The sequence below is a fragment of the Chenopodium quinoa genome, unplaced genomic scaffold, assembly GCF_001683475.1.
Source record: "Chenopodium quinoa cultivar QQ74 unplaced genomic scaffold, ASM168347v1, whole genome shotgun sequence".
In the NCBI taxonomy this organism is placed as follows: domain Eukaryota; kingdom Viridiplantae; phylum Streptophyta; class Magnoliopsida; order Caryophyllales; family Amaranthaceae; genus Chenopodium; species Chenopodium quinoa.
Window position 1 is genome coordinate 6284236 of NW_018744633.1, and position 19908 is coordinate 6304143.

The 19908-nt window shown below is 37.4% G+C and overlaps 4 protein-coding genes across 4 annotated transcripts; 3 read left to right on the top strand and 1 right to left on the bottom strand.

The window, feature by feature from the left end:
- Positions 1-2170: 2170 nt before the first annotated feature.
- On the top strand, positions 2171-4265 carry LOC110701476 (protein FAR1-RELATED SEQUENCE 5-like). The gene is made up of 3 exons (XM_021879125.1): positions 2171-3032; positions 3224-3720; positions 3777-4265. Exons 1-3 carry the CDS (start codon positions 2171-2173, stop codon positions 4263-4265), a joined length of 1848 nt encoding a protein of 615 aa, XP_021734817.1.
- A 3204-nt stretch (positions 4266-7469) lies between these two features.
- LOC110701325 (uncharacterized protein At4g08330, chloroplastic-like) lies at positions 7470-8439 on the top strand. The gene is made up of 2 exons (XM_021878964.1): positions 7470-7895; positions 7992-8439. The coding sequence occupies exons 1-2, from the start codon at positions 7816-7818 to the stop codon at positions 8419-8421; spliced, it is 510 nt and encodes a 169-aa protein (XP_021734656.1). The 5' UTR covers positions 7470-7815; the 3' UTR covers positions 8422-8439.
- LOC110701324 lies at positions 8419-14613 on the bottom strand. The gene is made up of 10 exons (XM_021878963.1): positions 13746-14613; positions 12484-12604; positions 12053-12138; positions 11024-11432; positions 10821-10921; positions 10277-10343; positions 9856-10083; positions 9175-9651; positions 8982-9054; positions 8419-8828 (listed from the first exon to the last, which is right to left on the bottom strand). Exons 1-10 carry the CDS (start codon positions 14171-14173, stop codon positions 8581-8583), a joined length of 2238 nt encoding a protein of 745 aa, XP_021734655.1. The 5' UTR covers positions 14174-14613; the 3' UTR covers positions 8419-8580.
- An 88-nt stretch (positions 14614-14701) lies between these two features.
- LOC110701326 lies at positions 14702-15520 on the top strand. Its single transcript, XM_021878965.1, has 2 exons — positions 14702-15006; positions 15097-15520. Exons 1-2 carry the CDS (start codon positions 14810-14812, stop codon positions 15227-15229), a joined length of 330 nt encoding a protein of 109 aa, XP_021734657.1. The 5' UTR covers positions 14702-14809; the 3' UTR covers positions 15230-15520.
- The last annotated feature ends 4388 nt before the right edge of the window (positions 15521-19908 follow it).

Sequence of the window (19908 nt, forward strand, 5' to 3'; positions counted from 1 at the left end):
GATAATATTTCGTATTTAATTAATGTAACCATTAAAATCTCATTGGTCAATTATGCTTATGTGACACTTGAATTATTTATTGGATATAACTATAATTTATAATCTTACGTGACACGTTAACTAATCTTAGGTGGCATAATCCTATTGTAGCGTTTTAAAAATATTAATCCTATGTGGCGCTCTAATAATTTTTTAAAAATAAAAATCCTATGTGGCACTCTAAAATCTCGGGAAAAAACTTCCCAATCTCAAAAGAAGTATTTCGTATTTAATTAATGTAACCATTAAAATCTTATTGGTCAATTATGCTTATGTGACACTTGAATTATTTATTGGATATAACTATAATTTATAATCTTACGTGACACGTTAACTAATCTTAGGTGGCATAATCCTATTGTAGCGTTTTAAAAATATTAATCCTATGTGGCGCTCTAATAATTTTTATAAAATAAAAATCCTATGTGGCACTCTAAAATCTCGGGAAAAAACTTCCCAATCTCAAAAGATAGTATTTCGTATTTAATTAATGTAACCATTAAAATCTCATTGGTCAATTATGCTTATGTGACACTTGAATTATTTATTGGATATAACTATAATTTATAATCTTACGTGACACGTTAACTAATCTTAGGTGGCATAATCCTATTGTAGTGTTTTAAAAATATTAATCCTATGTGGCGCTCTAATAATTTTTTAAAAATAAAAATCCTATGTGGCGCTCTAAAATCTCGGGAAAAAACTCCCCTATATATATATATATATATATATATATATATTAGATTGTTAGGAAATTAGGGTGTAATTGTGTTTGATTAATGCGGAACAAGTCAATGAAATTAAGAACGAGAAAAAAAAAAAAACAATAAAGAAGATAAACCAAGAACACAAGGATTTACGTGGTTCGGTCAAAATAGACCTACATCCACGGGTGGGGGATTCGAGAGCTTCTTCACTATAATGGAGAAAGAAACAAGAGAATAATACAAGGAGTCCTAAATCTAACGGCTCAAAAGGTATGATCTAATTGATCAACTAAAGGGTCCTTTTATAACACAAGGAAACCCTAAAAAAACTCTAAGATTGTTCCCCAAGTATACTCAAATAGCCGTCATAGAAAAGATATAATTTTAGGAAATATTCCATAAATTATCCTAGAATAACCTAACTACCGAGCTATAGCTCGGCATCTAGCTCATGCCTGCCGTAGGTCCTCATAGGGCCGAGCTATAGCTCACTCGCATAGAGCTATAGCTCGCAGCCTAGTTGCAAATTTTCAGCTTTGTCAGGTTTTTGTAAAAATGGTCATAACTTTCTTGTTTCTTATCGGAATTGGGCATATGACCTATCGTTGGAAAGCTCTTGAACCAAGCTATCACCTCCAACTTGAATCACCTCAAATTCAGTTGTAGTTTGAGAGATATATTCGTTCAAAGTCAGCCCTACTAGATTTCGAGTCACAATTTAACATATATATATATATATATATATATATATATATATATATATATATATATATATTGCTAGAATGAGAAATAAGAAATGAGAAAAGAAATCTCCACCCTTAGATTTTAGTAACCACCAACGGCTCAGATTAGAACATTAAAAATTCACCCTTCTCTTTCATCCCCCTCCCACGTTTCTATTTCAGTTCCTTTTTTTTTCAATAAGCTCTTCATTCTTCTTTAATTGATCAATTGACCAAAAAATTATGTGATCGGCAAAAACGACAAAAATTGCACCTTTACAATAGTATTATCTTGCTGCTTTGACCAACAATTTCAATCACAATTGAGGTATGGACTGGTATTTGTTTTTTTTTTTTTTTTTTATTTTTTTTAATAATACCTAGACTTGATAATTGTTAGCTTGAATAATTCTTGTTTGTTTGTTTGCATTTTTTTTATTAATATCAAATCAAGTGGTTAACTAGATAGTACATGATTTTGGGGTTTTCTTTGATTGATTATTGTCTTTGTGTGTTTATATGGAATAGGTACATACATTCAATTTTTATTTCATTAATAAAAAATGCTTAAAATTTCATACTCTGTAGTATCTAACAATAGCACACCATTAATGTTTTTTTAATTACATCATCAATTATAATATCTTTTACTTATTCCATACATGTTTATTGTTACCCCTTATGAAGGCAATCAAGGCAATGGATAATGTCAGGCCATCATTAGGAATGATATTTAATAACTTAGATGAAGGAGCAGAATTTTACAAACGGTATGCACATAATATTGGTTTTAGCGTTAGGTCTTTGACGGGGGTGAAAGATAAGAAGACTGGTTTTGTTATATGGAAATATTTTTTGTGTTCTAAAGAAGGTTATAATCAACCTACAAATCAATCTATGAATGGGGGTAAATCTAAAAGGTTGAAAGAAACAAGAGAAGGGTGTGGTGCCAAAATCAAAATCAAGCGAACGAAAGAGGGTAAATATGAGATTAAGGAGTTTGTTGAGCACCATACCCATGCACTTGCAACTCCTACAAAGAGACACCTTTTGAGATCGACAAGAAAGGTTAATTCTATGCATAAGGCTGTTTTATTCACATGTAGTCGAGCCAATATAGGACCTGCCAAAGCATATCAGTTGATTAAACATCAAGTTGGAGGATATGATAAAGTTGGATGTACGCAAAAAGACCTTCAAAATTATCAAACAGGACTTAAAATTATGATCAGTGATTATGATGCACAGATGTTTAAAGAGAATTTTGAAAGAAAAAAAGAACTTGATCCTTCTTATTATTTTGCATATGAGGTAGATGATGAACATCGGTTAAAGTATTTTTTCTGGGCTGATGGCATTGGGAGAAAAAATTATGCCACTTTCGGTGATATTGTCTCTTTTGATACGACATATGGAACAAATAAATACTCAATGATATTTGCTCCATTTACCGGAAGAAATCATCATCGACAATGCATTACATTTGGTGCTGCATTTTTGTGTGATGAGAAAACTGAATCCTTTACTTGGTTGTTTGAGAAGTTCTTAGAAGCAATGGGTGGTCATAAACCTAGATGCATAATCACCGATCAAGATCCAGCAATGAAAGCTGCAATAAAAAATATATTTGATACCTCTTCTCATCGATTTTGCATGTGGCATATTTTAAAAAAGTTTATGAGAAGGTAGGTGGAAGTCTTAATAGTAACGAGGATTTTCAATATAAATTTAAATCATGTGTGTGGCAATCAGAGACTCCAGAGGAATTTGAGCATAGTTGGACACAAGTTGTTAATGAGTTTGAGCTCACAAAAAACGAGTGGTTCTCTTCTATGTACGAGATACGACACTCATGGATACCTGCATACTTCAAAGACTTGTTCTTGGCTGGTTTATTTAGAACAACTTCTATTTCTAAAAGTGAAAATTCAGTATTTGGTAGTCTTACAGATAAGTGGCTCAATTTGGTTGAATTTTGGGTTCGATATGAAAGTATTATTGACAGGCAGAGGCATAACCAAAAAAAATCTGATCATGACACATCACATTCACTTCCTATATTGAAGACAAATCATAGTATAGAAAAGCATGCAAGAGATATTTATACTCATGCAAATTTTTATGTCTTTCAAAAGGAGACCAAAGAGGAAAATGGAAGTATAATATTTGAAGTCATGACAGTAATCCTTGGAAACCAAAGCAAAGAATTGTATCTTATAATACTTTGGACAATGTGGCTCATTGCTCATGTAAGTTATTTGAACAAGATGGCATTCCATGTCGTCATATTCTTTGTGTTTTCAAGGGCAGAGGAATTGATGCAATACCATCATATTATATTGTTCACAGATGGACTAAAAGTGCAACTTGCTCACTTATATTTGATATGGATACTGTTGTAGATGAAGGTTGTTCTCAAATTCAACTTGCTAATATAGAAATATCTGAGTTATGGAAAGATTTTCATGGTTGTGCAGAATTGGTCGGTTATGATATTGATAAAATTCGTGTTTTAAGGAATGGGATCATAGATTTTAAAAAATCTTTGCTCGAGAGTACCAATGTTTGTGTAGATAACAAGACAAATGATTTGGAAGCATATGTGGAGTCTACCATTCCAGTGAAAATTGATATTCATCCACCAAAGCATTCAATAACTAAAGGAAGTGGCAAGAGAATTCCAAGTGGGAAAGAGAAGGCTATTGAAGATAAGCAAAAGCGACAGAGACTATGTAAATCATGTGGAAAATATGCACAACATGATAGTCGCAATTGCCCTATGAAAGAGGCTTGATTCTCTTCTTTGGTTAGTTATTCCTTATTAACAATATATAGGCACTTCAGACGGTGTTGGGTTTAATTTGGCTATTGAATGTTTGCAGAGTTATTCCATTTTTTGTCTCACATGGACATGTAATTGATTTTGTGATTGGGATTGAATGACAGATATATATTTATCTTGAATAATTATTATCTGCATTTCTATTTGGTTCAGCTCCATTTTTACATGCTCCATTGCTATATTGATTTCAGTATACGATTAATGCAATAATGCCAAAACTATAACTCAGGAAACAACAAATTACGACTAACTGATAACCCATGAGGGATTCGAACCCACAACCTTGTGCAAATGCACAATGCTCTACCGTTTGAGCTAATAGGTTTCACAAAATCATTTTTTGTTATCTAATAATATCCAAAAATTCAACTTATGAATGCAAAAAAAAAAATGATACAACCAAGAGTAACTCTGCCTATTACGTAGTATATATTTTAGATCTCAAAAAAAGGAGCTAATATGTTTCTTATTCCACTAATCAGTAAGCACAACAACCAATATATCAAGGCACTAGGCCACTAACCATTTCCAAGAGTATCATAGGTTTCGTAACAAATGAATCAAAAAACACAAATTTTGGGTAAAAAAGAACAATTTTTAAAAACCATAATTAACAAATATTGTAGAATTTGTAAAATAAAAAATCAAAAACTTTATTTAATTGCAGATCCCTGAAACTAAAATTATGATTGATCAAAAGCAATAAGAAACTTTAATTGGAAACCCCAATAACTTTAATTGGGAACCCCTAAAAGTAAAATTGTGAAAAAAAGGGAAAAAAACCGTCAAATTTACCTTGAATTGGTCTTCAGTCGGTGGGAGTTGTTGCTTGCATAAATTAAGAGCCAATGTAAATGAAAAAAAAATAAGTTTAAAGGAAACAGAAATAAGGGAAAGAGAAAAGAGAGGAGAGAGAAAGAAAGGAAACCAGCCATACATATGAAATAGAAACATGGGAGGGGGATGAAAGAGAAGGGTGAATTTTTAATGTTCTAATCTGAGCCGTTGGTGGTTACTAAAATCTAAGGGTGGAGATTTCTTTTCTCATTTCTTATTTATCATTCTAGCAAATCCCTATATAGGAAATCCCTATATATATATATATATATATATATATATATATTAGATTTTTTATCTAACAAATATTTGCCAAGTTAATTAGCTCTACAAAGCTAATTTGCTTGCCAAAGCTAATCATCAAGATGCATGTGCAACAATGGTGTAGCTACTAGCTTAAGATTTTTAATATTTGCAAGTTAGTCCCTTTTCCCAACCATTGGAGGTGCTTAAGCTACATGCTTGATTGGAAAAAAAAAGACAAATAAACTCCACTCATATTGTAACATGTGTACACTTATTTAATTATTTATTTTTTAAAATTTTATTTTTTGCAAATTACAAGATGTTGTAGTTTACCATTGGAATACTTTGTTGCTAAAGTTTTGTAGCTTAAAAATTGATGTGGAAAAGCAAGCTACTATCTCTGTTTTGTATTAGTTGCAACTTTGGAATATTTTATATTTCTCAAATAATACCCCAAAGTTGTCATTAATACAAAACGGAGGTAGTACAAAGCATTGTAGCTTGCCATTAATAGGGGGTGGTGCAATAAAAAATTTAGGTACTTAAAAGCTGGTTTAGTACGTAAATAAAAATACATAAAAGGTGGTTTTTTCAAAAAAGAAAGTTGGACAAAAAAGGTGATTTATACAAATTTCACCTTATTATTCGGTAATTATTTAGGATTGAATTTGTAGAATATAGGAGTAAACATTTTGTACAATTATGAAGTTGGAAAAATGACATTTTGCACCATTTATCCAACATTGCTTATGGTGATTTGCATTTTGGGTTCATTGTTAGTACTTATTATTAGTCCGACCTCACTCATGTGATTAACGCTTTTATTGATTGTTAGTACTTAGTAGTGTGATTGATGGCCTTGATGTTCTTAAGTTTTAATGGGATATTGATTCAGTTTGCCACAAATGCTGTTACTAATGCACTAGGATTATTGCTGTTCAGTCTTGATTTTTATAGGACAAAATCCTTTAATCTTCACGTCTGCTTTGTATGTATTAGTGGATTTACTGATAGTGTTGTTGTCGGAAATGCTCGTTTTTGTGACTTGATTTGATCAAGAAAGAACCTACAACTAACATTCTATTCAGACAGTGCTAATTGCTGTAGTTTGTGCTTGATCACAATTTCACAAACATAAACTATTAAAGTCTCTTCCCTTGTGTTTCAGACTTAACCAAATGTTGGGTTTCGAATTTTGTATTGTATAAAACATGACTATAGTTCAGACTTTTTGTTACAAATGACACTTTTTGTTACAAATGACACTATCTGTTGCAGTCGGATGAGGATACGCAGCACTTTCTAAGCATGCTTGAGGCTGCTGCTGAACGGGCTTTTGAGCGTATGCAGAGGTGTGTTGTCTTTCCTTTGCCTTTCAGTGTTTTAATTGGTTGAAATTATTTGCTGAACTTGTAAAACCATCAGTTTGTTTATTCTTTTTTGGCAAGGTAGTTTATGATGTTCATACATGTGAGAATTAGCTGCTGTTCTTTGGATCATAATCTATTAATATATCTGCATAAATTTATCAGACAGACTTTGAATTTGAATCTATTTGTTTCTGTTTTTTATCTTTTCGAAAATTATAGAGGATGGTTTCCGAATCCAGTACATGCAGTTGGTGTTCTGCCCTCCAAACAAACATTGCAGCATAGCCCGAGTTTTGCTGCAGCTAAGAGGATTCTGAAGAAATGAAGGTGTCTCATTGAATTTGTATCAATTATGTATATATATATGCCAAAGTTGCTTCATGTTCTACACTTCTACATAATGTATATCATATATCCCTTTATATCATATTTTAGATGAATTGCCTAGCATTTTCTACATAATGTAATCTTTTGTAATTATAATTATAATTTCTTCCTCTGTTTAAAATAAGATGCATTCATTATATAATTATTAAAGAGTTCAATTTTGCTGGCATATTATGGCTATTCCATATTACACTATTTGCACCTCTTTTGTACCATCTTTGTTTACAAGTTATATATAAGAAGAAAAAAAAAATTATGTCGATGTGAAATCATGTTAAAGTCGCTTAAATTGTCTCACTTATAATTTCAAGTTAACTTTTTATAATTTTTACTTATTAAACATCGGTTGATGTAAAATAGGAATCATGTCAACAAAAATAAAATGGAAAAAGCATATTTTATTAATCAATTTTTATATCCTTTGACCAGGTTGTTTTAAAAAAATTAAAAAAAAAATCCTTTGACTAGGGGTAAAAGAGTCATTTGGTCCTCTCTGTCGACATGGCAACTTTAGCTATTTTCTATCCTTTTTTTCGAACACAAATAAGTGGAGGCTAACGGTAACTTGATGGCGGCAGTCTGTCATTATTCAACATTCTAAAATTGCAAAAATCTGGTTTTTCCTTTCCTCAACCAACATTCAAACACAAGACAAAATAATCATGTTGGTTGATCCGCATCACTTTGATGGCTACCCTGTCCATTCCCTCTCCTCCTCTTCGCTTCACGACGTCGATTACAGGTTCTCTCCTCCCCCTTCTCTAGCTTCTTTCTTGTCAATTTCTCTGACATTCATTCGTTTATCTCATTATTCTGGACTGTTTTTTCTTTCCTGCAGCTGTGGTTCATGTGGGTATGATCTCAACCTCAATTCATGTAATCGTAATACCTCTGTGATCGGTTCAAAGTACTACGGAAAATCTATCAAAAAGGGCATCATTTCTTTCTTGTCTATAGACGAGACAAGGTTTAGTCGAACCCAACAGCTTAGGTGCAAGCCTTATTTCGAGTCAGCTCGTTCATGGGGGATATTTCAGCGAAGAACTAAACTGTTATGCCGGAAATGTGGCAACTATGTTGGAAATGATCGTAATTTTAGCAACTTTGGCCGTTCTCATTCTTCCAAGCAGAAAGATATATCCCCTGATACCACAGGTTCATGGGGATGGAATGGGGATTCAGATGCAGCCGGGACTTATGATATCAGGATTCGCGCTCTGCAGCCTTCTTCTTGTGACGAATCTAATATTTTCAGCAATGATATATGAATCAAATAATCTGTCAATTTTAATATATGATGAGTTTTCTATTGGTCCTGCAAATTAAGGATCAACTTTGTCTATGCTTTTTCAACTTTTGTTTTGGTTAGGCTGGGACTTAAGACTCTTGGCTCTTCCATGATGCCAGAAATATAAGCTGTGTTATATTTATTCAACCCAAGTTATGTCTATATCGTTTAATTTTGTAAGCCATTCCTGTGTATCTAAAGATACATAAGGTTTACATTCTGTACTTTCTTCAGCTTTATCACTATCAGATGAACCATTAGCAATTTTCTTGTCACTAGAAAGACTTGTCTGCTGCCTGTTGGGGTGCCTTAATTTGAGCGACAGAAGACGGGATACTTCATGTAGGCCGCCCCATTTTTCAAGGGCACGGGCAATGTCATACCGTCCTGCAAAAATAAAATTCTTCTCAGTTTTTTATATCTTGCAGGAAACTAAAACCAAAAGCCTACCAAAAAGGCAATAAGTGAATTTTTTTTTCTGGAAACAAAGCTGTCCAAATATATACAGGTTGGGAAGTAATTAAGCAATAATAGTTTGACCTGCGCGTTCAAATGCTTTTCTGCTGGGCATATATGATGGATCCATCCCCCAGTTCTTTTGAAATCGATGAATCTGAAATAGACAAGGAGTAGATACTTTTATTAAGAATCTAAAAAATTACATAAATGTTCTGTTATCTTACTAAAATTGATCAGACATAGGGAAATAAACGAGCAGAATTCTAGAACTTACCTCCACCTGCAAATTTTCAAGATTGTCCCAATAACCTTTGGGTTTTCGATGTTTATAAGCAAGAGACAGGTTCATCAATGTTGCAATCCTCCTAAAACCGCCCATCCGGTTGATTGCCTTTTCAATGTCAACCCTACCATGAGAACGGAGTTGCTTCCTCATGGGCATGAACCCATCCTGCCCATGCTCAGAAACAAATTTCAGGAGCTCAGACTTTAGAACTTCAATGTCCTGTTGCAAGCCAGGGACTCTAGGCTTTTGCTTTATGGAAGTTGAACTGCTACTGCTCAATTGAATTTTCACATTCCTTTGATCAGTTTTGCCTCCACTAGAAGAAGTGTTAGGCTGCACTTTGCAAGTTTCATCCTTCTGTTGCTCCACATGTGGTTCATCATGTTCGTCAGAACTTGTTCCCATCCTCTTCTCAATGTAGTCTCGAATTGCACATAAGTTGGACGGAAGATCCTCATATATAACCTACATATTCATATTGAATTGTTCATCATCTCTTCCAAGCCAATATAACAGCATCATCCAATTGTAAGCATTAAAAAATACTCTATGCCGAATTGTTAACACAAGAGGCAACCAGATTGCAATCAGATAACAACCCGATTTTAACAACTTCTTGAATCCTAACCCCGTGGATAATTAATTACTAAAGTTGAAGTTTTAGCATACCTCTTCCATAATTGATTCTGAGAGAAAAGTATCTTGGCGCATTTTTGACTCCACAGAGTACTTTAGCAATGTGTGATGGTTCCCGAGCTGCTCAAGCTGCCACCTGCCATGGAAAGAGTCAAAATCTCCCTCAACTTGCTCAAAGCTAATTTCTTGCTCAAGCTGTTCACACAAGTCCATGACAACCCGTGCATGGAGTACCATATATAGTAGACCCTTGCATCCTTCCTGTGGAAAAATGCGTAAAAGAACTTCACTCACTTTAATAAAAATAGAATAAGCTTTAAACAAGGTAATAGCTATGGGGGAGAAGAGCATAGAATTTTTAGGTTTATGATTTCAAGACAATGATGCAATGGATATAAGAAGATTGCCTATTATGTTAATACAAACTAGAATTAAAAACATATCCTGTTTTTACCTGAAGGATGCGAACTTTGTTGTTATCTCGAAATAAAACTTTGCTGATTGCCAAATTTGGAACTATCCTGCAGAAACATATAGCTTAGTTAACTAGGACTGAAAAGCCTAATGCAAAGAAGCAAAAACCACAGGTCAAGTGTTTTTATTTTATTTATTTAATTTTATTATTATTATTTTATTTATAATCTTAGCCAAGTAACAATTCTTTCAGGTTGCCTTGGGTTGATCTTCATGGAAACATCATTCAACTAAACAGATTACTTTTGTTTACATAACGAAGTTTTGGAATGGTCAGCACAGAATTATTTCAGAAAGATGGTTAATTCAAGTCATAAGAATGTGTATATAAAAATAAATTCATCCAAGGCAAGCATTTTGATCAATTTATCCGGGATGAACGTTCTCCATCCCAAGATAAAGTTTAAACAAAATTCAGGCAAAATTAATTAAACTTGTGAAAAAAAAAAACTGTCAAGCACAACTAAACTGAAGAAAAGAACTAGACAACATTCTGATTCATGCAACAAATTGGCTTTACTCACTCTGGAAGACTTTCATAAGTAGTTAATACATCCCAGACTTCACGAACAGGAGCTTTAACAGTAATGCTAGCAACAACACAGCGATGAACACCACCATTTTCCTTCAGTACATAAGTTGTTGTCAGATAGACATAGCAATTAGCAACAATGAGATCCTCTTCATCAGGAAAATCAATTGAAAATAGTTAAAGTCAATTAATTACCAATAGGCCATCAAATCGACGAAGATGAATCTCATCCACTAAGCAGGGTTTGTCAAGCCTACAAACTTTACCATATATCCCCCAAGTACTATTCAACTCAGAAGGTGCCTGGGGCAAGGGCCCAAGGATAGAACTGGAGGAATTCTTCTTTAGCTCCTCTGTAGACATATCTTTCTCTTTTAAAGTACTTGGCAAGCTAGTGCTACTAGTATTAACAGAATTTCTGCTTTTTGAGCTAACTAGTTTAGGCATCTTCTGATTTCCCACAACAATGCTCTCAGCTCTGCAAGCCAAGGCTCGAAGATTCACAGGCAGGTCTGATTGAATAATCCTCTCCAAAAAAATTGCTGGAAAGTTGAACTTTGGTATGACATTGACCTCGTAAGATAGTGTTGTCTTAGACGAGGATCTGAGATTATGCAATACAGAAGCATGTCAAAATAGTACAAATATTGAAATTTGCAGGTTTTCTTAAACAACAAAAGCTGTCTCATTCAGAAAAGCTACTTTCAGTGGAAGACATAACAAATTGTATAAGGATAATATTTCTAAAGGTTCTCACAATTCCAGTTGCACAAATCACTGATATAACTTCTAAAAGTTTGCAAGCAATATCTATATGTGAACAGACAGAATAGATATTCAGTCAGTGGCACCCTCACAGAAAATTTGTCCATAGTCTAATCAGAGTTCATAACAGATTAAGAGATCAACACATTTAGCTGTTACTTCAAGATTTTCGACAGATGAAATGGCCCTTTTTTTCCTTCTTTTTAATCCTGCTTCTATAATCATAGAGAATGGCAGACCTAACTATCAATGTATCATACACATGTGATGAGAATCATTATAGTTTTGACTTGATTAGTCATTCCTTCATCATTGTTCTCACTTCTCAATGTGTAAAGCTCCAGTTAAAGATGATATTAAAGTTGCCTCTCTACTCTAAAACTATTATCCTAAACTTAGAACAGCTACAAATTTAATTAAGAGTGAACCCTAAAATTTCATTGGGAACAGTTATCATACCTTCTCTTTGATTTTACCGACCATTTTCCTTCAAACTTCTTGAAGTCTCCATCCACCATGGAGAAATGGAGTTCATGGTCACTTGGCTGCATCAGAATCGATAATTACTTTTTGATGTTAAAAAAATGGTTTACATCCATAGTGTTAGATAGGTCATAAACAAGTTTCCATGCAAAATATCTATATAGATGTGAAGCCACAACAATTGGGTACATAAAGAAAGTTCTGTAAATTTGAGGCTTTGAGCTATTGGCAGTAGATTATAAATCTAACATATCTTTATAAATGTTCACATTATTTTTCTACTATAAAAAACTATTAAAGCCTAAAAAAAATTTAAAATCAAATTTACTTACTCCCTCCCTCCCTGTACAGCTTGAATTAGTCACATATAGCTACAGAGATGCAATAAAAAGTTTTTAAGAACTCACTGAATTAGGAAATTCTTTGAGATCCAAGACAACACGAGCTTCAATATGCCAATACAATGCCCTTTGGAAGCCTCTTTGCTCTAACCACAGTCTACCAGGATACGGACAAGGAATTCTTCCACTGGCAAATGGCAATAGTAGGCCATAGAATAACCATTAAACAAAAGCATCAGAATGAAGCAGGTTGGAATGTAAAAAAGTGTTTCACAAGAGACAAAAATACTTTCACCGCTAATTACAGTAGACACTGGGGTAAACAAGAGGAACAAACTTATCATGAACATCATATGTTAGTAAGGCCGTGAGAGCGCAACTTGTTCCAATATCAAACCTCTTATACCTCCCTTATTACTACATACATTTCATAGGGATATATAATAAGAATTACTTTGGGAATAATGCACCATTGAGTCGTGATCTTGGGCATCCGCTACAACCCAAATCACAGGGTAAAATTCACAACTAAGTTGATATTTACAAGCTATGATCCCTTAATATGTCGAACAAACCAATGAAACATTCATCAGATCCAGTGGTAAACAGCAAAATGTCAAACATTAGTTAACTTCTAACATTTAACAACAAGATATTACTCCTTTTTACCATCTTAGCAATATCTATTCTTTTTGCCAACATACCTTAAATTATTAGTCTGTTTAGATCAATTATCTGCTTGTATACAACACTCACTACTCTCTCTATCTCAATTTAACTTAGACATCTATATATTCTCGAGAAACATAGTCTACTAATTAAGAGAGCTCTAGCTAAAATCAACCTTACCAAGATACTAACAATTAAGAGAACTCAAGCAAAAACTAACTTTACATGAATTTTTTTGGACAAACTAGAATCATTAACATATTGTTGCGCCAAAACGGGGATGCCCCAGTTTCTCATAACGAGAAACAAAATTTATTTGCACATGGCATTTTCGTAAATAATCCAACTTTATTCAATTGTAGAGCCCATAATAATGAAAAAAGTGTTGATTTATTCACGAAAATGCCCCTACGAGGAAACAAATTTCGCAGGGAATTTCCCCAAAACAACTTTTGTATTCTTACCAACAACTCATTAACTGTTATATAATCGGAATTGCTTCTATAATACTCCCTCCCTTCCATAATTCTCTATATTCGCTTTAAAGGCTATCGTAAACATACGAAAAACCAACTCAAGAGTAATGATTCCATCAAATTTATACAAGTAACAAAAACTATAGCATAAAAATATAAAACAAATTAAAGATGAAAGATTACCTACAAACAAGATTAGGTACAAAATCAGCAAGGCGTTCATAATCAGTAAGAGCATTCCAAACCGATTCGACATCGGAATTGACAGTAATCTCCGCCTTAATCCGACGCTCTCTCCATGAAATCACTTCAACCTCACAATTCACCTTCCGATCCCAATTTTCTCTCTCCTCCACCACTTGCTGTTGTTCACCAACATCTCTGTTCCCTGCTCTTTCAAATCCGCCATTAACGGCGAAAGCATTAACAATCACTCTCCCCTGTTTTCTGCAAAATCTAGGGTTCGGATTAATCTCATAATTGTCAAAAGTGTAGATTGATGTTTCGGATGAAACGTTTCGAAGCGAGAAAATGTAAGGTTTGGCGGGAAATTGGGGATTAGGGTTTGTAGTAAAGGAGAGAGAAATTGGATTGAAGATGTAGGAAATCATGGAGTTTGATACTTGATTTTTTTGTGAATTTGCAATAGATTTTTTTTTTTTTTTTTTTTTTTTTGTATTTTTCAGTGTTCAAGTACAAGAGAGTGAGAGAGGTGGTTAAGGACCGTTAATTGGGTGATTTTGGCGCTGAGTGAAGTGAGGAAGTTGTGGTTTGGAGTTAGGGGTTTGTTGGTCATTTCCATATTTAACTTGTGGTTGAAAGTTTACAATTTTTTTATTTTTTATTTTAAATGAAAGGGACATTGTCACTTAAGTATAGCTTATAAAAAAATTGATCCGAATTGAATTAAATACTATCAATACTTACTGCCTTGATTTTTGCCTAAAAAACTCACATAACACTGTTTTTTCTACTCATTCAACTTTACATAGTAAATTTTTGGAGTGAAAATGTACATAGAAACAAGTGAATTGATAATTATGAAAATGAATTGCGATAAAAACTTGTCATCTTTTAACACTATGTGAGGTAGGAAATAGAGAATGTGTCCAAATGCGTATCATGTGGCGTGTGGCACAACTAAGGCCAACCTAGACACCTAGTAAAAATACTTAAAACCAATAAGTCACAGATTTTCCAGATTTCAGATCAGCCAATAAGGCAATAACCTAACACAAGATAAGGAAATGCTGCTTTCAGGAAATAGCTTCTTGTGCACCCATATTTCCCACAGAAAAAAAGGAAAGAGATTTCTCACAACATTTGCAAAAAAGCCCAATTTTCCAGAAAACAAGCAGAACCCCAATTTCAAATTCAAGATCTCTAGCAAATTATTGACTCAATCTGCCATTGGAATTCTGGGATTAGGATTTGTTGATGCAGGGTAATAATACTTCCTTCCCTAAATTTCATACTTTTATTTACTATGTATTGTAACTTAATTTGTGATTATTACATTGAATTAATTTGTCAGATATAGTGGAGATTGGTCGAGAATTGGAGTGATTTCAAAAGGAACGGAGGATTTGCTGAAGATTGCAGCTTTTTTAGTGGTACCTCTCTGTTTGTTTGCTATATTATCTGTTGCTAAAAACCCAGAAAATTAACGTCTATAATTCTTTATTTCTCGTATTTTTTTTTACTATACATGTATGATTGTATGCTATGTGTAACAATATTCTCATATCATAGAGTAGTGTTTAACGAATAACAAATCAACAACTAATTAGAACTTAGAATAACTTAAATGTCTAACGATGTCTATGCCATGCTCAATTTATTATTTTTATTTTTATTTGGTGCGGTAAATTATTATTATCATTAGGAAAATGCTACATATAGCCATTAGGGCTATATGCCTACATATAAGCATTTAATTTACTTTCCCTTAAAAAAAAAAAAAAGCATTTAATCTACTCTAGAAAATTGTTTAAATTTAGAAAATCACAACAAAAACACACTAATTACACCGATTTGCGCGTGTTTTTGTGTTTTTGTCATGAATTACTAACTTTATACATTTTTCAATAGTAAATTTAATGCTTATATATAGCCTTAACTAAGAGCTTAAGAGCTGTTTGGGGTAAAAATACCCTAAACACGTGGCCCAATGGCCTGGTGACACGTGGCACCCAGCCGTTGGTCAGCAGGGCTCCAATCCTCTGCTGACACGTGTCCTCTAAACCCTAAAAGGGGAACCATCCCTTCCCCACTATAAATAGTGGAAGGACCCTCATTAATGAACAAGGAGGAAGGAGCGAAAAACATTCATCACTCACATTGAATACTCCTCAAAAAGAAAAACACTTACCCCGAGCAATATTAATTGCAGAATTCTCCCATTACGCGAGAAGTAACTTCTACATTACGTGCATCCTACCTCCCGTATCTTTACTAACTTGATCGTCGGAGGCGGAGCTCCTACCCCCAGGAGTCTTCGCGATTTTGCAGGCACAGGCGTCGAAGGGCATTCTTGGAATTGTAACTCTCCCGCAGGACACATCAAAAAAAACCCCGAAACATTTGGCGCCGTCTGTGGGGAGAGTACTTCTAAGATGACTTCTGATACTGTGTCACCGAATCAGGGCAAACGGCCTGTGGTCCAGACGGACCATGAAAGTGGAGATGAAATTGAAACATATGTGGCCCCGGATGGGTCCTTCAGAACGAAGCACACTCGTGCTAAAGATAGAAGAGAACGGGAAATCAGCCAAGCTGCTCCCAGCAACCCAGCCGGGCAACCGGCTGGAATTGCCCAGACGGTGGAGGGCTCAGCTCCCGTTACAAGAAACGAACTCATGTCATTCATGAATAGTTTCAAGGGTGAGATCAAGAGCCTCATCCGGTCAGCTACTCCAAAGAAGGGTCAGCCGGCCAAGAAGCCTTCTGGAAAGAAGGCGGTCAAAGAACGAGTTCCTACCCCTCACCCAAAGCCAAAGGAGGGGGAGGGCCTAAGGTTTGACCCGAGCAGACTCCGTTTTCCTCAAGGGGAGCTGCGAAAGGCCATCCGGCACGTCCAGCCGGATGGCTCCAAGAAAACATTCTCAGATGCCCGCACATTTCTCCAAGAGAAGCGAGGTCAGGCGTCTGCGTCGGCCTCAACGTCGACCTTCCCGGACAGTTTCCCTGACGTCTCACAAAGGCGTACGGGAACGAACCCTGGGAGCCAGATGGGCGAAGTTTCTACCCGGTCTGGACCCAAAGTGATCCAGCCTGGCCTATTCGGCACACCGAATGGGTTGGGTGGATCCCCTTTTATGTCACCGGGTCTTTTCGGTGGGCAAGCGCAGCAGCCGTACCAACCCACGGACTGGCAGCTGCGCCTGCTAAATTTGGGGGAACAGCCAACGGCGTTCTCACCTGAGATAACCCAGGCGGCACAGCCGCCTAAGATCAAAAATGTTTTGGTGGGGGCCTCTGACGGCACCACCAATCCAGAGGACCATCTAATGGCCTACTCTAACCTCATGTACCTTCAGGGGTTAGATGATGCCGTCTGGTGTCGATGCTTCCCGGCTACCCTCAAGGGCATAGCCCAGCGGTGGTTTGGTAACCTACCAGCCGGTTGCATCAACAGCTTTCGAACTTTGGCGTACTTGTTTACGTCAAATTTCTCAATGAATATTCCTGCCAAAAAGACTAGCCTCGACCTAGGGGCAATACAGCAGGGCGACCGGGAGGGCCTCCGGTCATACGTCAGACGGTTCAATCTGATGAAAATTCAGATTCCAGGACTATCAGACGAAGTGGCCTATACAGACTTCTTTCGAGGTCTGAAGGATGGGTCGACCTTTAAGTTTGACCTCGTCCGGAAGAGGGTTGCTACCCTCCAAGAGGCGTTAATTGAAGCTGAAGCCTATATACAGGCGACGGAGCTTTGTGCTGTCAAGCAGCCGTCAGATTCTAAAAAGTCTGACAAAAAAGAGAGCCGGCAACAGCATCAGCCGGCAAGAAAGGAAGAAAAGAGAAAAGGGGTCTGGGCAGCTGACCGATCAGGGCAGCCGGCCCAGAAGATCAGGCGGAAGTCAGAACCGTATGTCCCCAAATACGAGTTCACAAAAGATTGCTCCACCATCCTCCTGGAAATCAAAGACCGGATGTCTCTCGACAAACCGGCTGAAATGAAAAGCCCCGTGAATAAACGGGACAAGAGCAAGTATTGCCAATACCACGAGGATGTTGGCCACGACACCAATGGCTGCTATAGCCTCAGGCGGCTATTGGACCGTCTGGCAGATGAGGGGGCCCTAAAATCCTACCTACCCAAGGCTAAGGGTAATACCCAGGCCAAGAAAGGGCAGGCGGCAAAAACCGGCCCAGTAAACTCCGAGACGGATGAAGAGACCATCTTCACCATAGCAGGCGGTTTTGCCGGAGGGGGTCCCTCCATCCGGGGCACCAAAGACAACATCAGGAAGCTGGTCAACTCAGTGGATGAGGGCCAGGCGTCGAAAGACATCTTCCCTGAGGTCCTTATTTCTGAAAAGGACCGGGGCAAGGTCAGGCGGCCTCATGATGACCCCATCGTCATCGAATGCAAGGTTGCCAACCAGAAGGTTGGCCGGATCCTAATAGACACCGGGAGCTCGTCTGACCTAATCAGTTGTCAGTGCTTGACCTAGCTCAAGTACACATCCGGTAACATGCACCAGGCTCCTCACCCACTAGTCGGTTTTGGGGGTGGAGTAGTGCATCCGGTCGGAAGCATAGATCTTCCGATCCGGCTGGGTGAAAAGGGGCAAGGACGCCACATGATAGTCAAGTTTTTAGTTGTGGAGGAGCTGTCCGCCTACAACATGATATTTGGCCGTCCTACCCTCAACGCATCTAAGGCTGTCATCATCCCGTCCCTCATGTTGGTCAAGTTTCAAAAGGATGATGGTACAGTCGGTGCCCTAAGCGGGGACCAGAAGACGGCAAGAGAGTGCTATCTCTCTGACGTCAAGACAACTATGGGTGCAGCCGGCCAGGGTGAGCCCATAGATATTGATAACTGCGACCCAGCAGTCCCGGCTCCAAGGGCAGCCGGTAAGAAAAGAAAGGCGGACCAACTGGCACCCGTCAAAAAGGAGAAATAGCAATCACTAGCCGGGGAAAGGTCAGATGACCAACGACCTCAGCCGGCTGGTGACTGCCTTGATGTCATCCTAGATGACAGCCGTCCCGAAAGAACAGTCAAGGTTGGGACGGTAGCCTTCGAACGGTTGGGAGAAGGCTTGCTCCAGCTGCTGAAGGAATTCAAAGACATCTTTGCCTTTGAAGTGGAAGAGATGCCAGGCGTCAGCCCGGATCTTGCTGTCCACAAGCTAGCCGTAGATCCCAAAAAGCAGCCGGTTAGGCAGAAAAAGAGGGATCATGGTGGAGAAAGATCTCAAGCGGCAGCGGCTGAGGTCAAAAAGCTGTTGGATGCTGGGTTCATTAGGCAATGCTACTACCCGGATTGGGTGGCAAATGTCGTTCTAGTAAAGAAGCCGAACGGTACTTGGCGGATGTGTGTGGATTACACAGATCTGAACAAAGCATGCCCAAAAGATAGCTACCCGCTTCCAAAGATTGACAGCCTAGTCGACTCAACAGCCGGCCATGCGCTAATGAGCTTTATGGATGCCTATTCCGGCTTCCATCAAATACCCCTCTGGAAGAAAGATCAGGAGAAGACGGCTTTCGTCACTGATCAGGGGTTATTCTGCTATACGGTGATGCCGTTTGGGTTGAAGAATGCACCGGCTACATTCCAGCGCATGATAAACACTGTTTTTATCAACCAGATTGGCAGGAATGTAGAGGCGTATATCGATGACATGATAGTCAAATCCAAGCTACAGACGGATCACCTAACAGACCTGCGAGAAACCTTCACCACACTCAGGCGGCACCGGGTCATGCTTAACCCAAAGAAATGTGTATTTGGTGTTGAGTCTGGGAAGTTTCTCGGATTCTTGATTGACCAAAAAGGCATTGAAGCTAATCCGGAAAAAATACAGGCAGTAATTGACATGAAGTCTCCCCGCACTGTAAAAGAGGTCCAGAAGTTGACCGGTTGCCTGGCGGCATTGGGGAGGTTCCTCAGCCGGTCAGGTGACAAGTGCCTCTATTTCTTCCAGGCAATCAGGAAGAGGTCAAGGTTTGAATGGGGTGAAGAAGCAGAGGCGGCATTCCAGAGGCTTAAGCAGCACTTGCATTCTTTGCCAAGGCTAGTGAGCCCCCTACCCCGGGAGGTTCTGTACATGTACCTAGCCGTCTCTGATCACGCCCTTAGTGCCGTTCTCCTCGCTGAGAGAGACGG